This window comes from Wolffia australiana, chromosome 2 (genome assembly GCF_029677425.1).
Source record: "Wolffia australiana isolate 7733 chromosome 2, ASM2967742v1".
Taxonomy (NCBI): Eukaryota; Viridiplantae; Streptophyta; class Magnoliopsida; order Alismatales; family Araceae; genus Wolffia; species Wolffia australiana.
In genome coordinates this window covers 24,896,249-24,919,941 of record NC_135836.1, presented here as the reverse complement: position 1 = coordinate 24,919,941, position 23,693 = coordinate 24,896,249, and the positions used below count along the sequence as shown (strand labels likewise).

The 23,693-nt window shown below is 41.4% G+C and overlaps 1 protein-coding gene across 2 annotated transcripts; it reads left to right on the top strand.

Moving 5' to 3' along the window:
- Nucleotides 1-1,677: 1,677 nt before the first annotated feature.
- Nucleotides 1,678-21,784, top strand: LOC144700223 (ATP citrate lyase (ACL) family protein). 2 transcript variants are annotated; one of them, XM_078571676.1, is made up of 13 exons: nucleotides 1,678-1,824; nucleotides 1,923-2,053; nucleotides 2,519-2,629; nucleotides 16,967-17,060; nucleotides 17,936-18,000; nucleotides 18,884-18,961; nucleotides 19,550-19,624; nucleotides 19,776-19,928; nucleotides 20,026-20,160; nucleotides 20,693-20,857; nucleotides 20,935-21,057; nucleotides 21,145-21,216; nucleotides 21,569-21,784. In XM_078571676.1, exons 2-13 carry the CDS (start codon nucleotides 1,952-1,954, stop codon nucleotides 21,644-21,646), a joined length of 1,251 nt encoding a protein of 416 aa, XP_078427802.1. In that variant the 5' UTR covers nucleotides 1,678-1,824; nucleotides 1,923-1,951; the 3' UTR covers nucleotides 21,647-21,784. The 2 variants fall into 2 exon arrangements, with proteins under 2 accessions (XP_078427802.1, XP_078427801.1); XM_078571675.1 differs by having other exon boundaries at nucleotides 16,949-17,060.
- Nucleotides 21,785-23,693: the final 1,909 nt, after the last annotated feature.

Sequence of the window (23,693 nt, the reverse complement as noted above, 5' to 3'; positions counted from 1 at the left end):
GAGTTTGTCAAATTCATTGTCTTCGTTCATTTGTCATTGTTATTCCTGTACTCTCGCCAGGGTTGCAGGCTCCGATGAATTCATCATCATCATTATCCATGAAGGGATCTCGATGAACAAAAATGGAATTTTTTTGCCATTCATGGTGGACTTAGCTGAAGGACAACGACGATTGAATGTTGAAGACATCAATAATGTTGAGCTCTTTAAAAAAAATGATGATGTCGAGTCTCTCAGGGAGACTCTCCCTCCATCATCATCATCGTCGTCGTCGTCTGCCTGTGATCATCACTTCTATCCTCTCATTAGGTTTGAGGGGCGATTTCACATTCGTAATAGTGGGTCATCCCTAATCTTGTCATCATCATCAGTGTTCGAGAGCAGATGAATGACTATGGCAATGACCGTTCGTCCGCATTGCATCATTGTTATCATCTAATTATCACCTAATTCGGATTTATCAAAAATAAAGGGTGGTGTTCTTTTCTCCCTCTCTGCAAACATGTACAAATCAATATCTTTACTGATATCCGTAGAGATAATTCATTACAGGCAATGAGCAGAGGATTCAAAATGGAAAGAGTTTGACAACAATGTTATTTTTATGACGGGTTCAGTTTATTAATTATTACTGCATGCTTGTTTATTGAGTGTTTAATTACTGTTCTTTTATTATTGAGTTTTTGGGTGCTTACTACCTTCAGGTTTATTTAGTGTTGAGCGACTACTTTTGCGCGAGGGTGATGGATGGGTGCACGAAGTCTGCCTCAAGATTCGGTCCCAGCTCCTGAAAAACACTCACATTTTCTGTTTCACCTACGCTGTTACTGAACCCTGTTCTTTGAACATTTAATTTGTTTTAATGTGGAAACTCAAAATGCTCCTATTAAGCATGGATCATGGTGATGCTTTTTGTAAAAAAATCATGGGTTCAAGATGGAAATCTCCAAGACTGAGTTGGTTTTTATTAGGATAGAAATAGAGGATGTTAAAAATAGAGGATGTTAAAAATCCTAATTCCTAGTAAATAGAGGATGTTAAAAATCCACCCTTGAATTTTTTTCCTACTTCAAACTAGAACGGTGTTTTGCTCATTCAAAATTTACTTATGTTCGTTCGCTAGTTCTAAATGCAAAGGATTGAAGGATCACTGGAAAACTCGTGTGACATTGATAAAATCGAAGAGACATTGATTTTATCAATTCTACACGACTCATGACAAAATCAATTCTAACACGAGTACACTTTACATTAGATGCATTGATAATTATTTATTTTATTTATATAAACATACTTAACATATTTATGATAAAAATATATAATAAATAAATTAAGTATTGATTTCAGATTTATTTAATTCATTTGTTAAAATGACTATCCCACTTTGTTCTCTTGAATCAAGAGGAAAAATCTAAATATTTTCTTGGAGTTGAATTTAAATGTCAGGTTTAGGTAAATAAAATAGTAAATAGAGGATGTTAAATTATTTGAAGGTCATTCTCACAAAAAATAAGAAATATATATATATATAATCGTCCAGTTCGGACGTCCACCCGTCCGATTACCGCGGACGAATTTTCGTCCAAAATTTCGTCCGGACCCGTGGACGGGACGAAAAGTTCGTCCGCGACGAAATCTTCGTTCCGTCCGCGTCCCGGAAGTATATCTGCAAATGCTAAAAGTATTAGGTAGAGCGAGTGTATTTTTTTCATGCTAGAAGCGTGCAGTTGTTCTACGCTCTTCCCTCTTCGTCGGACGAGACGAGGTAGTGGGAAATTCTAGGGTTCGGAGTCGGCCTGCCCGAGGCTTGCCTTGATCAATCGGGTGGGATTTCTTCTGTGATTTGCTTTTTTTTCCTTTGTTATTGTTGTTTTCTGCGCGAACCTTTTCTGATTTTGTAAGATTGATGTCCGATGCGTCAGTCGACTTCGTACATTGTGAATTTTTTGAGATGGTGAGGGGTTTGCTGGGGAAGATCGCCGCCCGCTCACTCTCCGTCGCGGGGAAATGGCGACAGCAGCAGCTTCGGCGTCTCAATATTCACGAATACCAGGTATCTCTTCGCTTTTTCGGCGTTAAAGTTTATTTATTTCTTTGCTATTATCATCCGGTCGCCGGTTCTTAAGGAGATTTTGGTGACCTTTTATGACTTTATCGGTAATCAATTTTGTGGTAAATGGTCTAAATTTCCAATGCTTTGGGATATTGGATTCAAATTCTCATTGTGGTGGGGCTGCTGAAAAGGATTTTCGCCCTCTGATGGATTCTACTCGCTTTACGCCTGAAGATTTCCTCTGAATGAAATAATGGATAATCTGCCGTCGTACTGCTGCATATTTGCAGTCTTAATTTTTATATGATTCATTTTTACTGTAATGCTAAGTTTTTGTGGTCGTCAGTCTGCTCTGTTTTTCTCTTTTCCGAGAAATCGTCGTTTGTCTTTGTCGTAGCGGGTGCAATTTTTCTTGAATCAGTTGAAACTGTTTGCTGATTGACGCAACATGAATGTTGGAAACAGGGGGCAGAGTTGATGAGTAAATACGGAATTAATGTGCCAAAGGGTGTTGCTGTCTCTTCTGTGGACGATATCAAAAAGGCAATTCAAGACGCTTTTCCACATGATAAGGAGGTAATTCTAATCTTCCTACCTCGTCCAATAATTTACTTTCATTGGGTTGTAGAAATGAGTAATTATCCAGAGTTGGTCGAATATTTTTGCATTTGATATTGCCGAACAGATTAAGAAATGGCTCAAGTTGGCTTCGCTGAATGTCTTTGTGACAGATTAGACTCTTGTAAGATGGCAACGAATGATTGTTTTACCTTTTTGGGGATTATCATGTAACCTCAACACCATTTTATCCATCGGATTATTTTGAATATATCTTGGGCATATTTCACTATTTTTAATCTGTTGTGTGGTCCTTAATCTTGAATGGCATATATATGTGTGAGACGTCGTATCTTTATCTTTGTCTGCCCAAAACTTAAGATCAAAACTTGAGGTTGTTATTATTTATGTGAGGAATGGAACATGACAAAATGAAGTTGTGCAGATTGATGAAATCTTCAGCAAAGATATTTTCTTTTAAGCTCTTCATATCTTTTACATAATACTGATTAGTTTCAAATATACACTTTTAATCCCTGATGGTGAGGTCTCGTTACAAACTAGGGAAGGGTGGGGGATTTCTTACCTTTAATTTTTTGTCCTCTCAATTATCCTCTTTGGGATTCCAGGAATTTTTTATTGACAATTATTATTGCGTGCTGCATGTAAATATTGTAAAGAAGTGTAGCATCTCTTAAAATGATTCCTACACTTCTTGGTTGATGCCGATGTTCTTCCCCAGTTTGAATTGAGACCGCATCTTGTTCAAGGATAGCGTCAAAGAGGGTTATGCCTCATGTTCTGTTAAGGTACTGACAGAGTTCATACCGGCAGTTAGATGAAACATAGATTTCTCGTCAACTATATATCGATCAATACGCAAGATCAATCACCAAACTATACAAAGATTTATACTGTCACCAGGTCCAAGAAACAAGTAGAATACGAATAGCAATGTCTGTTGATAGATGAGAGAAGGAAACTATATCATGACGATAGATGCAAGGAATTCTCCCAGGTAAGATCCAGGTAGCTGATGGCCGAATTGGTCTTCCCAGCTTCACAGGGAAGAGGATCTCCTTCCACTCGTCAAGGTAGGCTGCAACATGTTCTTGATACCCAGATGGAAAGGCAACACTTTATTTATAGAGATTGCCCATGCTTATTCAAATACTCGCATGTGCTGCATCAATTTGCACATGCAGCGTCAGTCTTGCGTTTCTTCTTGCTTTGGTAAGTCTTCATCAGAGACTTATCATGCTCAATCAACTTTAATTTAGTTCGCTGTAGTGATCTCAGCTGCATCATTGATTCTATTCTACAGTCAGTATCATTGCTGTAGGAAAGACAGTTGTGGATTGAGCCCTAGAAAACTTCTTCAGAGGTCACATCCACCATTGATATCCCCTAGCTGGCTCAAATTGTGTGAGAAATAGAGCACTCACAAAATAGGTGCTGGCAATCTTATTCGCCTCTAGGGCATAACAGACATTCCGGCGATGTATCTGGGCATAGCCTTTTACAAAAGGCTCATGTCGTTAGTCTTCTTAACCTTTTTGCCGCCATATGAATCTACGTGGCCGGATGATTGTCGGGTCCTCCTCTTGCCCCTCTTGAATCCTCGCTTATGCCCTCCAGATCAAAAAAGGGTTGTTTACACACCCGCACACCCCACACCCCCTTCTCCCGGGCTTTTTTTGGGCTTAACTGGATTAGGGACTGCTCCATGTATAGAAATTCCACAGGCCGCAGGTCTGATAGGGTCCCATATAAGATCAAGTTCCATGCTCCATTCCAGCAGTCCCAGACTTAGCATTGGGGCTCTGTGTAAGTGCATGCATGCGAGGAAAACCTTGCAAGATGTCTCAGGGAAACCATGCATCCAACCATCACTGAAATACTGAGCCGTTGCCTAACTTGGCAGAGAAGAAGTCGTGTACCCATGGGAAGATTTGTTTGAGTCCTTGCCAAAAGGGCGATGCCCCTTGGAGTGGAGCTGTTTCTGTGTCCCAATTTCGCCCCGTACCATAGATGTCCCACAGTAAAGGAACAGTGAGGTTGACCTGGGGATTCATAATTTTGTCAGCAATGCTGTGTACACATTCTGCATGTGTAGGACCCCCAATCTCCCATCTTGGTAGGTTGACACACAATGTCCCATGTAACTGGCGCGAGCCCGCAGCGATAAGGTTCAGTAGGATGGACATGTTTCTCATCTTCTCCACGGAGCCTTCAATAAATAAGGTGGTGTCATCTGCATACTGTAGCATAGGAATGGCATTGGGATTACTCATCGTTTGGTAGCTCCACGACAATCTGTGTCAGCACGCTTGGTTGATACACACGACTAGTGCATCCAATTCCAGAATGAACAGTAGTGGTGCAAGGGGGCACCCTTGTCTAACACCCCTTTGCAGCTGAATTTGGCCTTCTTCTGGACGTCCATTCACTAACATAGAGAACGAATGAGAGGTAATACATCTCTTCATCCCCATGATCCATTCTTTGGGAAAGCCCCTCCCTTTTGTAGAGGTCCACAATAAATCCCAATCTAAGGAGTCATATAGGGTTGGACATTTAGGACTGAGGACTGGTCAGACCAGACTGAACTGGAACCGTACCATTTTAGGACCAAGGACTAGTCCTCCATTTTAGGTTGAGCTAGTTGGTTGGCAGGTTTAGGTCCAAGGGTCAAACCGGACCAGAACGGAAGTAAATTAGTAAATACTTAATATTTTTTGTAAAATTCTAAAAACTATTGAAACTAAATTGCTGGAGAGGTTTCTATTCAGCTTTCTAGCTGTGGCATATTTGACTGTCGGCGGGCACCCACTTGATGAAGAGTTCTTCAAAGGCAGGCTGCAATAATCCATCAGAACCCTCTTCCTTCTCTACTCACTCTAACAGTTCTCCCTGAAGAAAGAGAGGTGTGGAGGGAGAACGAATCAGAGGGAGAGGGGGTAAAGAAGGGAAGGGACGTGAAGAGGCATTCATTACTAGCAGTTCTGAAGCTGATTATGTTGACATTGACATTGACTAGTCAACCTGAGCAGACTGGGACTAGACCAGGACCGAACAAGAACGGACCGGAACCGGACCAAACTTTAGGTAAGGTTTAGGTCTTTGTTAAAAAAAAACGGGACCAGACTGGGACCATCAAACCCTAGAGTCATATGGCTTGGCGAAATCAACCTTCTCACGAACTCTTGGGTACCTTTCCTTCTCCATGATGCTAATTGTTAGCCAGCCGTTCTTGTTTCATTTACCCCATGCTTCTTGTTTTTATCTTCTTTCTGTCCTTTCTATTTGGATGTGGGCCACATGCTATAAGTGTACGCACATTTTTTTTTAAGATAATTGTACCCACAAGAAAGACAAAAGGGTAAGTTACTTGTTGTCTCACGTGAGAGAATAAGTAACTTGAGATTGATGGGGCCAGCCCACTTAACTGTACCAGCTGGTATTTAAATCAGCTACTATGAAAAATCCAATAAGTCATTTTCCGTTCGTAAACCCTTGCTTGATGGGACGGAGACACGAGTATACACAGGTGAAGCTGGAGGGAGAGCTGCTTAAAGAGGAGACACAGGACACCCTTTCTTTCTCCATGATGCTAATGTCTTACCGCTGCTACTATGGTGTCTACCAATAGTGGTACAGTATTAACGCTGATTGGGAGGGTCCATCTATCTCTCTGATCACATTCTTCAACCTGTTCACTAACACCTTGTCAAATATAAGGTAAATAGCATCGGACAGTGAAATGGGTCTTAAGTCCTCAATTCTATCAGCTCCTTGGCATTTCGGTAGAAGGAATAAGTGTGATCTATCGATCCTCTCCATACTACCTGTCCTTGGTGAAATTCTTCAATAGTGCCATTGTGTCATTTCAAGGTTTTACCAAGATTATGAAGATGGTCAATTGCCTCCAACATCTTGTTTATTTCTGTCTAAATCTTATAAAAAACTAGACTGTTATTGACTCATCTCCAGTGCTTTCCACCAACTCTCTTCATATAATAGGGTTTCAGGCAAAAAGGACAGTATTACTTACATTCCAAGTTTAAATTTATGTAATAAGTGGGCTGAGATCCCTTAACTTTAAGAGATACTTATCAATTGCATGTGAAATTGTTAGCGCCCATATCTTTTCTTGTTATATTCGCATTTACCTTTTTGCCCTTATGTGTATCTTCTAAATGGCCTTTCATAAGAGGCCCAATATTGTAAAAACCCATGTTAACATCTCAAATAGAGATGTGTGGGCGTCATAGTAGAATGAAGAGTTTTTTCCTCTTTGTGTTAACCCTAAGGGTTGGTGGAGCACAAGACTGACATGGTATCAGAGCAAGGAGCTTATTGGTTGCTGATCGATCAAGCACGGTGTACCTGATCGAGCGTGGAGTCTGGCTCCACCGTGGAAGGTCGACGGGAGTTGTTGTCGGCGTGGAGCATATCTGCGGTCGATGTGGAGCGTCGGGTGTACGTGATCGAGCACGGTGTACCTGATCGAGCGGGTCGTGGAGCGTCAGGTGACGCTGTCTGGAGCGTTGTGTGACGCTGTTGGTGTATTGGTTGTTGGCTTGAGCAAGCCGTAGAGCGTCGGTTGACGCTGTTGGTGTACCGGTTGACGCTGTCTGGAGCAGGAGTTATTGGGTGGAGCGTTGTGCAAGCAGGAATCCTTGGTTGGTGGCATTCATCGTATTGTATTGCAGTTGCACATCGATTTAAACCAAGTTGAAGATGGCACCTTCCAGTATGGTGGATTCCTCAAGTGGCGCAGAAGAAGACCGTGGCGTCACCTCTTACTCAGTATCGTCAGTGATACCACCAGTCGTCGAACCACTTCGTTAAATGGGCGTAATTTTGATCAGTGGGGGCAGATGGTGGAGCTCACACTACTTGGCAGGGGGCTGGATGATCACTTAATTACTGAGGTCGATCCCGACGACCCAACATACAAAGCATGGAAGCAAGATGATGTCAACGTTCATATCTTCTTGCTGGGAAGCATGACAAAAGACGTGTTTCCAAAGTTGTCATTCTTGAAGACTGCCAAACAGATCTGGGACTATGTTCGGAAGACATATGATCTAGTCGTGAAGGCTTGGAGCGTCCAACAAGGAGACAGGTCAGTAACCGAGTATGTGAATGAATTACAGTCTATATGGTTGGAACTGGATTACTACAGGCCAATTTTAAGTTCAGATGAATGGGAACATACACTTCGTGATCGGATGTTTAAATTTCTGATGGGACTGAATGCTGAATACGAGACATTGCGAGGACAGATTCTCAATTATGAGTGAGTACCTGATCTTGAACAGGCGATTAATATCGTGCTGGAGGAGGAGAGTCGCCGGCAGCAAGCAGTCTCAGGAACTTCCAAGGAAGAGAATGGAGCAGGGTTGATGGTTAAGTCTAAGGAGCAGAAGCATCCAACCGAGCAAAATCAGAGTGGTGCTAGTCGAACTAATACTCAGGGAACTCATGATGCACATCGCAAAGAGAAACTGTTAGAATGGCACTCAGAGTGAGAGATGAAAGAACAAAACAGAAACTTCTAATTACTGGCGGCTAGGGTTTGGGGGCATTTAAAGCCCCCCATTACATTCTCCCACGTGGGAGGTTCATTAGATGCCCCCCCACGTGTGACCACTTATTAAATGGGTCACACGTGGGAGAATCCTGCGCAGGGGTTTAAAGAGAAAGAAAGGAAGAGAGAAAGAAAGAAAGAGAGAGAAGGAGAGGAAAAAATGAGAGAGAAGGTGGGCCACTTATAAACCGTGGCCCACTTACAATAGGCTGAAGGTGAGAGAGAAGAGAGAGAAGAGAGAGAAGAGAGAGAACTGTAGGGGCCCAGTTTAACACCCCCCCGCAAGCTAGGTGTGGACGTTGACCATGCCTAGCTTGGACACCAGCAGCTGGAAACTGGGGCCCGGCAGAGACTTGGTGAAGATATCAGTTTTCTGGTCTGCAGTAGGGATGTACGTCGGTTTGATGACTTCACGATCAATATTTTCTGTCAGGTAGTGCCGATTCAAGGCCATGTGCTTAGTTTTGTCATGCGGAACAGGATTCTTCGCGATGGCCAGTGCGGACTGATTATCACAATACAGTCTGACTCCATTGTTGTCATATAGACCAATATCTTCTAGGAGGTGTTTCAGCCACCGACACTCTGAAACGCCCCTCTTTAGGGCACGTAACTCTGCTTCGGCACTCGACAGAGAGACTTCTTTCTGTTTCTTACTCCTCCATGTAATAAGACTGCCTCCCAAGAATGTACAGTATCCCGATGTAGATCGACTATCAATCACGGACCCTGCCCAGTCAGAATCTGTGTAAGCTTCTAGAGCTAAACCCCCTTCCCGTGAGAAAAGGAGTCCCTGCCCGACAGTGAATTTCAGATAAGCAAGGATACGGTAGGCTGCCCGTAGATGAATCTCATGGGGCTCACTCATGAACTGGCTCAGCAAACTGACGGCATACGATATGTCCGGTCTTGTATGATTGAGATAGATTAATTTCCCAATCAATCTTTGATATGTTGTTCTATCCACTGCTGCTCCATCATCACCTCTTTCAATTTTCACGTTCGCATCGAGGGGAGTAGAAGCCGGCTTGCACCCCAACTGTCCTGTCTCTTGGAGGAGATCGAGGGTGTACTTATGTTGACCGAGCAATATGCCATCTCTCGAGTATGCTACTTCAATTCCCAAGAAGTATCGCAATTTTCCAAGCTCTTTCATATCAAATTGTTTTGATAGGTCTTTGGTCAACTGGTGAATTTCTTCACTGTCTTCTCCAGTGATCAATATATCATCCACGTACACCAATAAAATGGTAACCTTCCCGGTCGTTCCCTTCTTGATGAATAACGCATGATCCCCTCTTGCCTGGTAGTAGTTCAATTCAACCATCGCTTTGGTAAACCGTCCAAACCAAGCTCTAGGGGACTGCTTCAGTCCATATAGTGCCCTTTTTAGTCGGCATACTTGATTTTCCTTATCTGTCAGTGGATATCCAGGAGGAAGTTGCATATAAACTTCTTCTTCTAGCTCTCCGTGAAGGAAAGCGTTCTTCACATCAAGCTGTAGAATGTCCCAATTACATTTGGCAGCAAGTGCAATCAACACTCGGACTGTGTTAAACTTTGCCACTGGGGCAAAAGTCTCACCATAGTCGATACCTTCAGTCTGGGTATATCCTTTAGCAACTAGTCGGGCCTTGAGTCGTTCTAGTGTTCGATCTGATGAGAATTTTGGAGTGAAAATCCAGCGACAGCCAACTGCTCTCTTTCCCTTGGGTAGTGTCACGATCTCCCAAGTTTCATTCTTCAGGAGGGCAGTCATCTCTTCATCCATGGCTGCCTTCCATCCAGGGTCTTGAAGGGCCTCTTCAACCTTGTTTGGAATCTGAATTTCTCCTAGCTGAGTCAGAAAGCTCTTATAGTGGTCACTTAACTTCTCATATTTAACGTAGTGACCGATAGGATACTTAGCTTTGGCTCGGCAGGTTCGTACCCCCTTTCTGAGTGCTATGGGCCAACTGAGATCATCCTCCATGACGTTAATTTGCTGACTGGGCACTGAATCTTCTGGTCCCCCTTGATTCTCCTCTGTTTCAATCTCACTTTGACTGTCCAGGTTGGGCTGCTCACTCTCCTCCATCACAGGTTGACTTACTGGGTCTTCATCACAGGGTTTTTCCTCTGACATAACCCCAATTTCTTGATTTCCAGGGGTTTGTACCTCGATTGAAGCTGTGGGAGATACTTGAGTGTATCCCATGTGACGAAGAAATTCAAAGTCTGTTCCATCTTGATTATCATGAGGCCTTTCAGCTGGACTGTCTTTCTGGAAATAAAATTCAGACTCTTGAAACACAACATCTGCAGAGAGTCTAACTTTCCCACTTGTTGATGAGTGTATCCAACGCATCCAAACACACGGGCAGGGAGTCCAGAGAATAGACGAACCTCTAGGAATGATTTCTTCAAGCGGTTCAAGGGACTTTCATAGTCTATTATCTTCATGGGAATTCTATTTATAAGGTGAGCAGCAGTCAACACGGCCTCTCCCCAATACTTCTTCGGCAAATTCCCTTGAAACAATAAGGTTCGGGCAGTTGCAAGAGTATATCCCAGGCGCCTCTCTGCTAGGCCATTTTGCTGTGGAGTATTCACACAAGTAGTTTCGTGGATGATCCCCTTGTCTGAGAAATGTGATCTGACGTCGGAGTTGAGGAATTCAGTCCCGTTGTCCGATCTGAAGCGCTTGATTCTCTTCCCAAATTGATTTTCAATCATCTTGCAGAACTCCACAATTATTCGTGGAACCTCGGCCTTTGATTTCAGCAGATGCAACCACATAGTGCGACTGTAATCATCAATAAAGACTATGAAATATCTGCACCCAGTCAGACTTTCCACTGGACATGGCCCCCATACGTCACTATGCATGCAATCAAATGGGGAATTAAAACGATCATCTATGGATTTAAATGACGTCCTTCGAAGTTTTGCCATTTGGCAGGCCTCACAAAAGGTGGATGACCCATCCGTTGATGAAGACTGACCACCCTCTTCTCCTTGGAGCTCATCTGTTGTGACACCATGCACTGTCCCGCACTGACATTCAGGAGGAGCAAGCCACCTTCCCGCCTAAAGGATGAAATCCTCGTCCCGGAGACCTTATCACACAAAAAACAGTCATCGCTGTCCAATATAAACCTCCAACCAAAATCATCAACAGCTTTTTGTATAGAAATCTGGTTAGCTCTCAAGTTCTCCACATGGAGAACATTCTTCAGCAGACCAAGTGAATTCAGTAGAACACTGCCAACTCCTTTCACCGACAATGCTCCTCCTCCTGCTGTCTGAACTCTGTGACTGTTTCCGGCAGCGGAGTAATGACTGAACATGGATCCATTCGGGGACATATGATCTGTCGCCCCGGTATCTGCAATCCATGTGTCAGAGAAGTAATTACCTGATTTCACCAAGGCAGTGGAGCTGAGTTTGTCTTGTAATTATTCGACTCCGGCACCCGTTCCGGCAGATCCTGAACTCTGTGATTCCGATGCCACAACCATGGCCTTCTTACTCGAATTCTGATTCTTCCAAGCCAGTTTCCAGCAGTTTTCTTTTGTATGACGCCTCTTCTTGCAGTAGTTGCAGAAAAGAGCGTCACGATTATCTTCTCCTTCGCCTCCCCCGGGTTGACTTGGCTGAGGCGGACGAGGTGTCCAATTTCCAGCAGGATTGGACTTGATCTCAGGCCTTTTTGAAAGAAGCGCAGCGGAATTTTGGGCCTGAGAATCAGGGGTAACGCCAAACCTGCTCTCAGCCTGCAGGATAGCGCTGATTGCTTCTTCCAGGGACGGCAACTTCTCACGATGAAGCAACTGGCTCCTCACGGACTCATAGACGGAGTTTAGGCCCATGAGGAATGTGAAGATTCTCTGCTTGAGTATGTACTGCCTCTCCACCGATTGTGGATTCTGCACAGGCCAGAGGTGGTCAATTTCTCTCCAAATCGCTTTTAAACGGGACGAATACTGACGGACATTTTCTCCCCCTTGGCGTGCCAATGTTTCTTGGACTTTGAGTTCATAAATGCGCCAGTCATGGGACTGCTCTGCAGTGTACCTCTGGATCTCATCCCAGAGTTCTTTCACGGTGTCACAGTAGAGGAAATCTCTCCTCATTTCGGGGGTCATCGATCTCAACATCCATCCCAAGATTAGGGATTCTTCTGCCTTCCATTTCTTGAAATCAGGATCCGCTGGAGTTCTGGGGAGATCAGTCAGATGATCTCCCAGAAAGCATCCATGTACTGTAAGTGTAACCATCTTTGACCATTCAAACATATTTCCCCCATCAAACTTCACTTCTGCTGGGGGAAATACAACTGCAGCCCTTCCAATGTCTGGATTTGAGGCACTGGCTTCCCCTACTCTGGCGTCAGAAACTTCCTGAACCACCCCAGGGTTACCCTGTGTCGAGCTTTCACCTCCGGGGCTTGCCATGTTTGAGGAGGAAGCAGGAAGATGCTACAACTGGTTGCTGAGGTGCTGAAAGAACCCTTCTAGGGTCAGATTCCAGCAAAAAACTCCCTTCGAGATGATCCAGAGATGAGTTTACTCCAGAAACTGCTCTGATACCATGTTAGAATGGCACTCAGAGTGAGAGATGAAAGAACAAAACAGAAACTTCTAATTACTGGCGGCTAGGGTTTGGGGGCATTTAAAGCCCCCCATTACATTCTCCCACGTGGGAGGTTCATTAGATGCCCCCCCACGTGTGACCACTTATTAAATGGGTCACACGTGGGAGAATCCTGCGCAGGGGTTTAAAGAGAAAGAAAGGAAGAGAGAAAGAAAGAAAGAGAGAGAAGGAGAGGAAAAAATGAGAGAGAAGGTGGGCCACTTATAAACCGTGGCCCACTTACAATAGGCTGAAGGTGAGAGAGAAGAGAGAGAAGAGAGAGAAGAGAGAGAACTGTAGGGGCCCAGTTTAACAGAAACATATCAAGGAAAGGCTATCGGAACATTGTTGTGTGCCATTATTGCAAGAGAAAGGGTCATACCAAGGAGAATTGTTGGGACCTACATGGTCGGCCACCGAGAATGCAGGCACACTCTGTCTCTGCTCAAGAAGATCAAAAGAGAGAAAAGGAGATGTGTGACTCCAGCTTAGGAGGATCCAGTGGTACATGTGTTGATTTCAAGCGAGACAAAGATGAGGTGAACATTCTCAGAGAGGAGTTAGAAAAGTTGAAGGCATTAGTTGGTTCTACCTCCATGGCGAAATCCTGCTGCCGACCTGGTAAGCACATGAATTTTAATGATCATCTTTATTTGAACTGGATTTTAGACTCTGGAGCTATGGATCATATGACACCATATCGATCAAAGTTCCACTCTTATACTCTTTATGAAGGGGCCAGGAAGGTGTTCACTGCTGGGTTGAAGTCCTGCCAGTGATTGGTATTGGTGACGTAACTATTGAAACTCTGGGAGTTCTTAAAAATGTTTTACATGTGCCAAATTTAAAGGCACAATTAATGTCTCCTCAGCGCCTGGTACAAGATGTCAAATGTGCACTAACTATTGATTGTACTGGTTGTTTTGCATATGATAAGGCAAGGAACTTGAAGATTTCACTCTTTAAGGAGAGGAATGGACTTATTTACGTGACGGGTGAAGCAAAGACGGGAATGATGGTGAACGCTCAGTCTCCAGGAAGGAACAATGACAAGCAAATCGAAGACTTTAAAATTTCACATTTTCGTTTGGGACATCCATCTTTTGGGTTGATGAAACATATTTTTCCTTCATTTGCAAAGAATTTTGATATTTCAAATGTAATGTGTGAATCGCGTCAATTTGCGAAACATGAAAGAGCCTCTTAACGGAGCACGATTAGTGTGGGGACCAGCACCCATAAATTCTCTCAACGGAGCACGATGGTTCCTTATTCTGATAGATGATTGTACCAGGTTGTCTTGGGTGCACTTAAGCACAAATCAGAGGTGACAGGTGTTATACAGGATTTCTGTTTTAGAGTAAAAAATCAATTCAATGTTTCAGTAAGAAAGTTCCGTTCTGATAATAAGAAAGACTTTTTTAATGAGAGGCTGGCCTCATTCTTCCAGATGAATGAAATTGTACAGGAGTCCTCATGTGTTAATACTCCACAACAAAATGGAGTCGCGGAAAGAAAGATAGGACATGTGGTGAATACAGCCAGAACGTTTCTCTAGCATTACAATGTGCCCAAGTATTTATGGGGAGAAGCAGTACTTACTGCTGTACATCTGATTAATCGTTTGCCTCAAAAATTCTGAACTATGAGAGTCCAGTTGATATCATTTCTAAAGTCTTTCCTCTAATTAAGTTGAAGACTCTTTTGAAGCCCCAAATATTTGGATATACAGCAATTGTCCACGAGCAAAGCGCTGTCGATAAATTCAGTCCAAGGGCAATTAAATGTGTGTTTGTGGGCTACTCACAAGGGAAGAAAGGATACAAGTGTTATGATCCCAAGTCAAAGAGGATGTTCATCTCTGCTGATGTGACATTTCACAAAATGGAACCGCTCTTCAAAGATGAGACCGAAACCAGAGTCCAGTTACCAGACCGAGGTAGTGTGTTCGAAGATGGAAGGGTATATGACATACCTATACATGTTAGTGATGAAGCTGTGGGAGAGAATCAAAGTCAGGTGGAAGAAGCAATTGAGGCAACAGCCGTAGCTGATCCGGTAACAGTAGAGGTTGGAGATGATGCAGCTCAATATGAAGAGGAAGTTGCAGATCAGCCTGAAGAATCACAGGTGAAGATATCGAGTCAAAGTAATGATTATGGATGGCCTATAGCACTACGGAAAGGAACACTAGCATGCACTCAACGACCAAGGTATCCTCTCTCTAGTGTTGTGACATATGAACACTTGTCGTCTGAGTTTCAAGCATTCTTGACAAAATTAGATAATACTCATATTCCTAAGTCAGTAAATGAGGCATTGGCTGACGAAAAATGGACAGAGGCTATGGATCTTGAGATGGAAGCACTGATCAAGAATGGAACTTGGGAGATTGTCAATCTTCCCCAGGGCAAACGTCCAGTTGGGTGTCGATGTGTATACACCATAAAGTACCGTGCTGATGGAACAATAGAGAGGTACAAAGCCAGGTTAGTGGCCAAAGGGTACACTCAATGCTATGGAATTGATTATGAGGAGACTTTTGCTCCAGTGGCAAAGTTAAATACAGTATGTGTGTTGATCGCAGTGGCAGCATCTCTTGGATGGACATTGCATCAATATGACGTAAAGAATGCATTTCTTCACGGGGAGCTGGAAGAAGAAATTTATATGCAGTTACCCCCTGGGTATTACTCACACTTGGCCGCACCTAAAGGTTGCAGGTTAAAACGAACCTTGTATGGACTAAAGCAGTCCCCACATGCATGGTTTGGGAAGTTCTCCCAGTCATTGAAGAATATGGGATATGTGCACGGAAATGGTGATCACTCTTTGTTTGTAAAGCAGTCCTCAAGAGGACACGTCTCAGTTCTCCTTGTATATGTGGATGACATCATTATCACTGGTGATGATGAGCAAGAAACAGATGCATTGGGTAAACGTCTATCTGAGCAATTTGAAGTCAAATCTCTGGGACAGTTGAGGTATTTCTTGGGTATAGGGATTGCATACTCAAAGGAAGCCATTTTCATTTGTCAGCGGAAGTATATTATCAATCTGTTGGAAGAAACTGGAATGAGTGATTGTAAAGCATGTGCAACCCCAATGGAAGCAAATCTGAAATTAGGCAGATGTGATTATGCAACTCCCGTGAATAAGGAAGACTTATCTATTTAAATCATACGAGACCAGACATAGCATTTGCTGTAGGACTTTTGAGTCAGTTTATGCAGAGTCCGAGAGAGCCTCATTGGCAGGCTGCAACTCGAGTATTGTGGTACGTAAAAGGTACAGAAGGACATGGGCTGATGTTCAGGAGACATGGTGGGATTAATCTGGAAATTTATACAGACTCAGATTATGGCGGTTCATTGAGTGATCGGAGATCAACTACTGGATATTGCTCGTTACTCGGAGGAAATTTGGTTACCTGGAAGAGTAAGAAGCGAACAGTTGTGGCATTGTCAAGTGCAGAGGCTGAATACAGAGCACTGAAAAAAGGTATTTGTGAAGGACTCTGGCTGAGAATTATCTTGGATGATCTACGGTTACTGACAACAGAGCCCATCAGCGTATACTATGGTAGCAAGTCGCCTATAGACATAGCTCATAATCCAGTGCAGCATGATCGAATGAAGCATATTGAAATTAATAGACACTTCATACGAGAGAAGATTGATCAGAGGAGTATTCAATTGCTGTATGTGCCTACAACTCAACAAGTAGCTGATCTTTTTCAGCAGCATATGTCCAAGCTGGGAGTTAGAAGCATCTGCCTACCAGCTTGAAGGGGGGTGTTAGCGCCCATATCTTTTCTTGTTATATTCGCATTTACCTTTTTGCCCTTATGTGTATCTTCTAAATGGCCTTTCATAAGAGGCCCAATATTGTAAAAACCCATGTTAACATCTCAAATAGAGATGTGTGGGCGTCATAGTAGAATGAAGAGTTTTTTCCTCTTTGTGTTAACCCTAAGGGTTGGTGGAGTGCAAGACCGACAGTAATAAGTATGTGGCCCATATGTACAATAATTATTTCTACTTCGAATCATTTTTGAGTTTCAGTGAGAGCATTCTTATTGTTACGTCCTTTGTTATTCAGAGATACATGTTATTTTTATTTATCAGTTGGTTGTCAAGAGCCAGATTCTTGCTGGTGGTCGTGGCTTGGGCACATTCCAAAATGGGCTTAAAGGTGGTGTGCATATTGTCAAGACTGAGGAAGTTGAAGAATTATCTGGTAAGAAGAATTGCATTTTGACGCTTCTGATAACTTTCTTGTTATAATGGATAAGGTCAAAAACGTTCTTCTTTTGCTTTCGTGTATCTTGGATAATTAAAATCATGAGTTGGATTCAGGTTTCCAAAATTGGCGGTTATCAGCTTCTTATCGTTTCCTTGACTTCAATTCCCTTTGTATCTGTATAAGTTTTAATTTCTTTGAACATGTTTTTTTTAGCATGGAAATATGTGAACACCCACTGCATACTCTTTGTAGGACCATTTCAATGTTTTCGATCCCCCTAAAGTTCACCAGTTAGTTACCAACAATTTCTGTTTAATAATGTTCTATTCGAGTATGAATGTCTCTGTTGAATCTGTGTTTCATTCTTCCACGGAGATTTTTGCATCAACATTCCAGCTTTGATGGATAAGTCTTTCTTCACTCATTAGTATTGTGGTTGAAAAACAAGACTATTGAAGACATAATTCTGATAGAATCCATGATGGAGATCTGTCGGGAATCAAGAATTGGGTGGGAAAGATAGTATAGAGAGGAAAAAGACAGAAAAGAACGGTCAAGAACTTGCTCAATGCAGAAAGTCTGACCTCCTATCAATCTGGAAATAGCCCCATTTTCCAAACAACACCATATGTCATATGTTCCCTGATTTATTACAATAACAATGTTCGTATATCTTTATTACGCAGAGTGTCCAACCCTTCCTCCATCACCTCTCTCGCTCCCCAAACATTACAATTTCTGTTTTATTCTGAATCCATTGTTTCTGATATTCTAAATCTGTACTCCATTATTCAGTATTATGTTATATCAAGGGTCCTGATATAGTGGCGGATTTAAATTTTCATCTTTTGTTTTTGTTCTGTGAAAAGGTAAGATGCTGGGTCAGATACTGGTTACGAAGCAGACTGGACCCCAGGGGAAGGTTGTTAGCAAGGTTAGCAGCCATGAATTTATTCATCTACAGTTCTTCCGGATATCTTTCTACTTCTCATTTTTTAACGATTGTTTCAGTTTGATAGTACTCTGATTCAAATGTAATGATGTCATACCGTTTCTTGAATTTACACAAATTTTGTATCCACTGGCTCCTACTTTTTGGATTCGTCGCTGTTTGGCCTTCACAATAAGATGTTTCAACCTGAAGTTGCAGTTCACTGATTGAATGAGTTTTTTCTCACCTAACTGATGGAAAAGATTGTATTTTCAAATCAATTGATTTTGATTCTCAAGAATTGAAAATATCTGGTTTACCTCCATTAAATGTTTCATATGATAAGAGAAAAGACTTTTAAGTTTCACCTGATTTGTGTATGTGTTAACTAGGATCATAAGTACTCACAATTAGTAGACTTTGGCGGCCTTTAGGAAGACAAGCCAATGCTATCTGTTGTTGGCCGGAAGTGCCTATTTAGCCTCTCACCATTCTTCTCCGTTAATTTTCTCTCTACTTCTACTGTTTCTTACTGTTTGACCATATGGGAATCACGCTTAGATCCACATTTGGATCAACTTTTACTCATCAAGCATTTGGCGTCAACTGAAGGCTCAGAAAACGATAATCCTATTCAGGAAAATTTTGATCCTCTTGAGGATGATTTGTGGAGTCATATAAAACTCCAACTTTTGTCCTTCTCATCTATTTAAGTGGAATATAACGTTCGCTAATTTGATGCTCATGTCAAATTTTAGTCGTCTCATCTTTTTGATTTTGGGAATGGTAACTGTCGATTTTTCTTTTAAATATTTGTTGTTTCACTATCTGCTCTCTTCTGGAGCTACGTTTTTTGTTATCCACTCATGAGTTAAATTATTTGTAGGTTTACCTGTGTGAGAAGCTGTCGCTTGTCAATGAAATGTATTTTGCTATTACCCTTGACCGTACTACTGCTGGGCCGGTAATTGCCACAACCTCATGGTGGATATTCTCTATTCATTGTTGACCACAAGTAAATAGTATTATTTTTTAACTTTCTATATGGATTTTTTGCATATCACTTGTAAGGAGACCCTTCATATTGTTTTTCCTGCAGTATTGACTCCGTGAATTATTGTTATGCAAACTCATGAGGAAAACTGAAATGTGACCGATACCTTTTCTTTTGCTTTCCACTTTCATGGATTGTGCTTTTCTATTTCTTCGTTTTTTTATTCGCAATAAATGATAAGACGATTCAAATGCAAACCAACATATATGATAGCAATTTATGGATATCTGCCGGTAAACTGAAATCTGCCGGTAAGTTGTTTGACTGTGTAATTCTGGTGCATTTGCTTTTCTTTTAAGTATGTTAATCTGTACTTTACTCTGTCCTATTGCTCATATTATTCGATTATCAAAAATTTTCTTTTTCTTAAAAGAAGTCATCTAATTTTTTCTGGTGGCTGGTCACTTGGTTATTCCCGCTTTTTTCTATCACTTAATATTCGTTGGGTGCCGTAGATTTAAATGCCTTGGCTTGCCTTTGGTGTTTAATTTCTCGCAGATTATCATAGCCTGCAGGAAAGGAGGTACCAGCATTGAAGATCTTGCTGAAAAATTCCCTGACATGATTGTTAAGGTCCGTTCATTTTAATCGCCTGATAACCTGAGATAAGTGAGTAATCAGATGAATCAGCTCCGTAGGATAAATTAATTCTTCTTTCTCAACGTTATATTTTTATTTGAAAAAATGTTGGACCCTCTCTCACTTGGTACTTTCAATGTGTTAGGTCCCGATAGATGTTTTCAAAGGGATCACAGATGCAGACGCAGCCAAAGTTGTGGACGGTTTGTCACTAAAGGCGGCTGACAGAAGTGAGGCGATTGAGCAAGTGAAGCAGCTTTTCAAACTCTTCATTGAGAGTGATTGCACATTACTGGAGGTGTTAATGGGAAAACAGCTGTTTCCGTTTCTCTTCTAAAATTCTACGATTCTTGTAGAATCTCTTTCTAACTCTTTTGTTCTCTCATTGCGTAAAGGTTAACCCAATAGCTGAGACGTCAGACAATCGTCTGGTTGCGGCCGATGCAAAGCTCAACTTTGATGACAATGCTGCATTCCGTCAAAAAGACATCTTTGCCCTCCGCGATGCAACCCAAGAGGATCCCCGCGAGGTCTACGGCAACATAATTATAACTTATGCTGGAAAAAAATCAAAGCCTGGTGTTAATGTCTTATATATTATTCACTGATCTCGATGACGATCAAGAGAGGGAGACGAGTCATGATCATCCTCATCATTGGTCTGTGTCAGCACGATGATGATGAAGCCATCATCTTGGCTTATCTGTGGCTTGGATGGCAATGATTGAATCATCATTGTATCAGTGGTCCATGACAAGGAGTATGATGATGACAGCGGAGTGACGGATCCCCTCTTTGTTGGCCGCAGGAAGCTTCTCATCCTTGTTGTAGACGACAAGGACAAGATTATCATTGGCCTTGTCATTCATCTGAACCAGGATGACGATAATGATTACTAGATTGCTACTGTCATCATTGCTTGTCTGCAACTAGGATGATGATGACTAAATCTTCATCGTCTATGTCACACAAGCTTGTGATGATGACCATGACGATCACAACTTCTGGATGATAATGACTATTTTGTCCAATATCTGATTAAGCTACTTGTTTGTGTTGTAGGTCGCTGCGGCCAAAGCAGACTTAAACTACATTGGATTGGATGGAGAAATAGGTTGCATGGTTAATGGTGCCGGGCTGGCCATGGCCACCATGGACATCATCAAGCTACACGGAGGAACTCCTGCAAATTTTCTCGATGTCGGAGGAAATGCATCCGAAGGCCAGGTCTGGTCATGATCTTAATTATTACGACCCCATTTACTAATACATTTATGCATAATCTCTTCCATTGCTTTTCGCAGGTCGTGGAAGCGTTTAAGATTTTGACGGCGGATGAGAAGGTGAAAGCAATTCTGGTCAACATTTTTGGGGGCATCATGAAATGCGACGTGATTGCTAGTGGCATTGTGAATGCTGCCAAAGAGGTGGGTTTCCGCACCGTCTTCTCGACCTCGGTCGATTCCAAGTAGAGCCGCCTCTTGACTCTGCTGTTTGTCGACACGCCTGCGCAGGTCTCACTGCAGGTGCCAGTTGTGGTGCGGCTGGAGGGAACTAATGTGGAGCAGGGGAAGAGAATTCTTAAGGTCAATGGCTCTTCTGTGCTGGCATGTGTCAATGAGACATAGTCGATCTGTTCTTTTTGTGCGAATTGTTCGTTCTGTTCGGTTTTCCGAACAGAACAAAAACAAATTTGAACAGAACATCGCACAGACCCTTGTGCGGTTCTTTTGTCCGCTTTGTGCGAATTTTGTTCTAGTTTGTGCGAATGTGCGAATTTTGTTCGTTTTTGAAAAAAAAAAAGAACAGAACAAAGAACCAGGCCATGTACGGTTCTTTCATGCGAATTTTTTTTTCGTTTAAAACAAACAGAATTGAACAACCATGTCTAGCGTCAATTGATCTATGTTGAGACCTCATGGTTTGCTTTCTCTGCAGGAGAGTGGGATGACGTTGATTGCGGCAGAGGATCTCGATGATGCAGCCGAGAAGGCCGTCCGAGCTTCTGCCCGGTAAGCCTGGTCTACTCCCTGCTTTTGCATCTTTTGTCGTCTTCTTTTTTCCATGCCTTGAGCTATGGATGGATTGGGCTGTTAGCCTATTTTTTCCCCTGAACCCGGGCTTTATTTTGAGAATAATATCTTTATCTTGGTCTCTCCTATTCAAGATAAAAATTTTGTTATAATCAATTCTATGGCGAGTACAGTTATCATACTTCAGATTACTTGAGAGGATTCCAACTCAATTGTAACTACTGCTTGCATATCATCTTTTTACTGACTTCAAAAAATTGAAGGCATACAGCTGTAAAAGAAAGGCAAACCAGATCCAAGCAACTGGCCGTCCTACAAAATAATCTATGGCTTTTAGCCATCTGCCTTATGCTTGGACAACCGCTATTTCCAGTTAGAGGATATTTCAGTCTAGGAAATGATTGTTTAAACAAAAATATCATGAAAAACAACCCTCTGATGTGCTTTATTTTAATCAATATTTGAACTTAAAAGTAGTGATGTGAAACATTGAAAATATTTAAACTTTAAAAGGCTTCAAAGTAGTGATGAATGATAGAGTTGCTAGGTGCAGATGAGAAATTCTCCCAGATAGCAGAAATAATCTTCACATTTAACATAGCTCAAGGAGATGCCAAAACAATTTATTTAGTTATATTTCAATAAATATAGAATTAAATCAAACTTAAAAAAAGTTTTGCTTATGTGATAATTGGATATGGTAGAATATTAAAGTTCATGATACTAACCGAAGGGGGGGGGGGATAAGGATCAAGATAAATTTTAAAATATTTTTGGTTGTGGACATTAATCATAGTATTTAATGCCTTATCCTAAGTTCCTAAGAAAGTTAAATTGAGCTCTAGGGGAGTGCCTTATCCTAAGTTCCTAAGAAGTTCCTAAGATAGGAGAGTGGGAGGGAACTAGAAAGTGAATAGGTTTGATCTTCTTTGAGTCATGTCATTAGGGGAGTGCCTCCCTGCAGTTTTCTAACTAAAAGCTCTTAACTAACTTCGCCTCAGAGGTATTGATAATGCTTCACTTCTACCTATTACTAAAGAGGTCAGAATTGACAGCATAGGACTTCTCACCACATTGGAGTCTCCTTTACCATTCGATATTGAAGAATGAAACTTTAGATATTTAATTAGGATAGGAGAGTCATTGAACATTTTATGAAATTAGACCTATAAGTATCATTACCTTTTGAACGTCATTGAGCAATGAATGATATCTCTTTGGTAGAAACTTCTCTTCAAGAACTCCAGGAGATAAATATGAAATAACCAGTTTATATAGTCATTGAATTTCCTTCATATGTAGTAACTTCAGCTAAAAAATGTATTCTCCTCTTAATCTCAGTTAGTCACACGATTTTGTGTATGATTAATCTTTAATGAAACTAGAACTAACATATTGATTTAATTCTTACCTTCCTGATAAATTTAGTAGTACAATAATTTAAAGACAATGCCAGCCATAGAGAAGAAAGTGCAAGCGTGGGTTTATCAGCGACATGACTTTTGTACGACCAAAAGGCTCAAAATTTATTGTAGAATATTAAAAAGAAATGAAAAATATGAAATAGCAAAACCTTGAGGTCCCATTTTCAATTAATAAATGCATAATAATACAACAAAGCAATATTTTTAATTTAAGGATTTATTTTATGTAGAAAATATGCATTAAATAATCTATGAATAATTATTGAATTTCCACTTCAATAGTTTCTATTTTTTCAAGAATAAATAAATTCTCATAAAGTATATCACGATACAAAATCCATTTATGCTACGTAGATTTATAGAATATATATAAAATAAAGAAAATACATTAAACATGCCAGTGATTAAAAAATGATGTCTGTATTTGAATAAAAAAACATCGAAAACTATTAAGTTTCTGTATTCTATAGGGGTTTTCAATAAATAATAGTGATTTCACAAGAAAAACTGGTTAAATAAGACAGCAAAAAGTATTAGGAAAATAAAAATTAACAGAAAAAGTTTAATGCTTGAGAGAGTTATTTCATCATCTTCATGATGATGATG

Coding starts and splice junctions, on each gene's coding strand:
- LOC144700223 (XM_078571675.1), top strand. CDS start 1,952: ATGGTGAGGGGTTTGCTGGGGAAGATCGCCGCCCGCTCACTCTCCGTC. Junction 2,054..2,518: donor TCAATATTCACGAATACCAG/GTATCTCTTCGC, acceptor TGTTGGAAACAG/GGGGCAGAGTTGATGAGTAA. Junction 19,625..19,775: donor TCCCTGACATGATTGTTAAG/GTCCGTTCATTT, acceptor TCAATGTGTTAG/GTCCCGATAGATGTTTTCAA.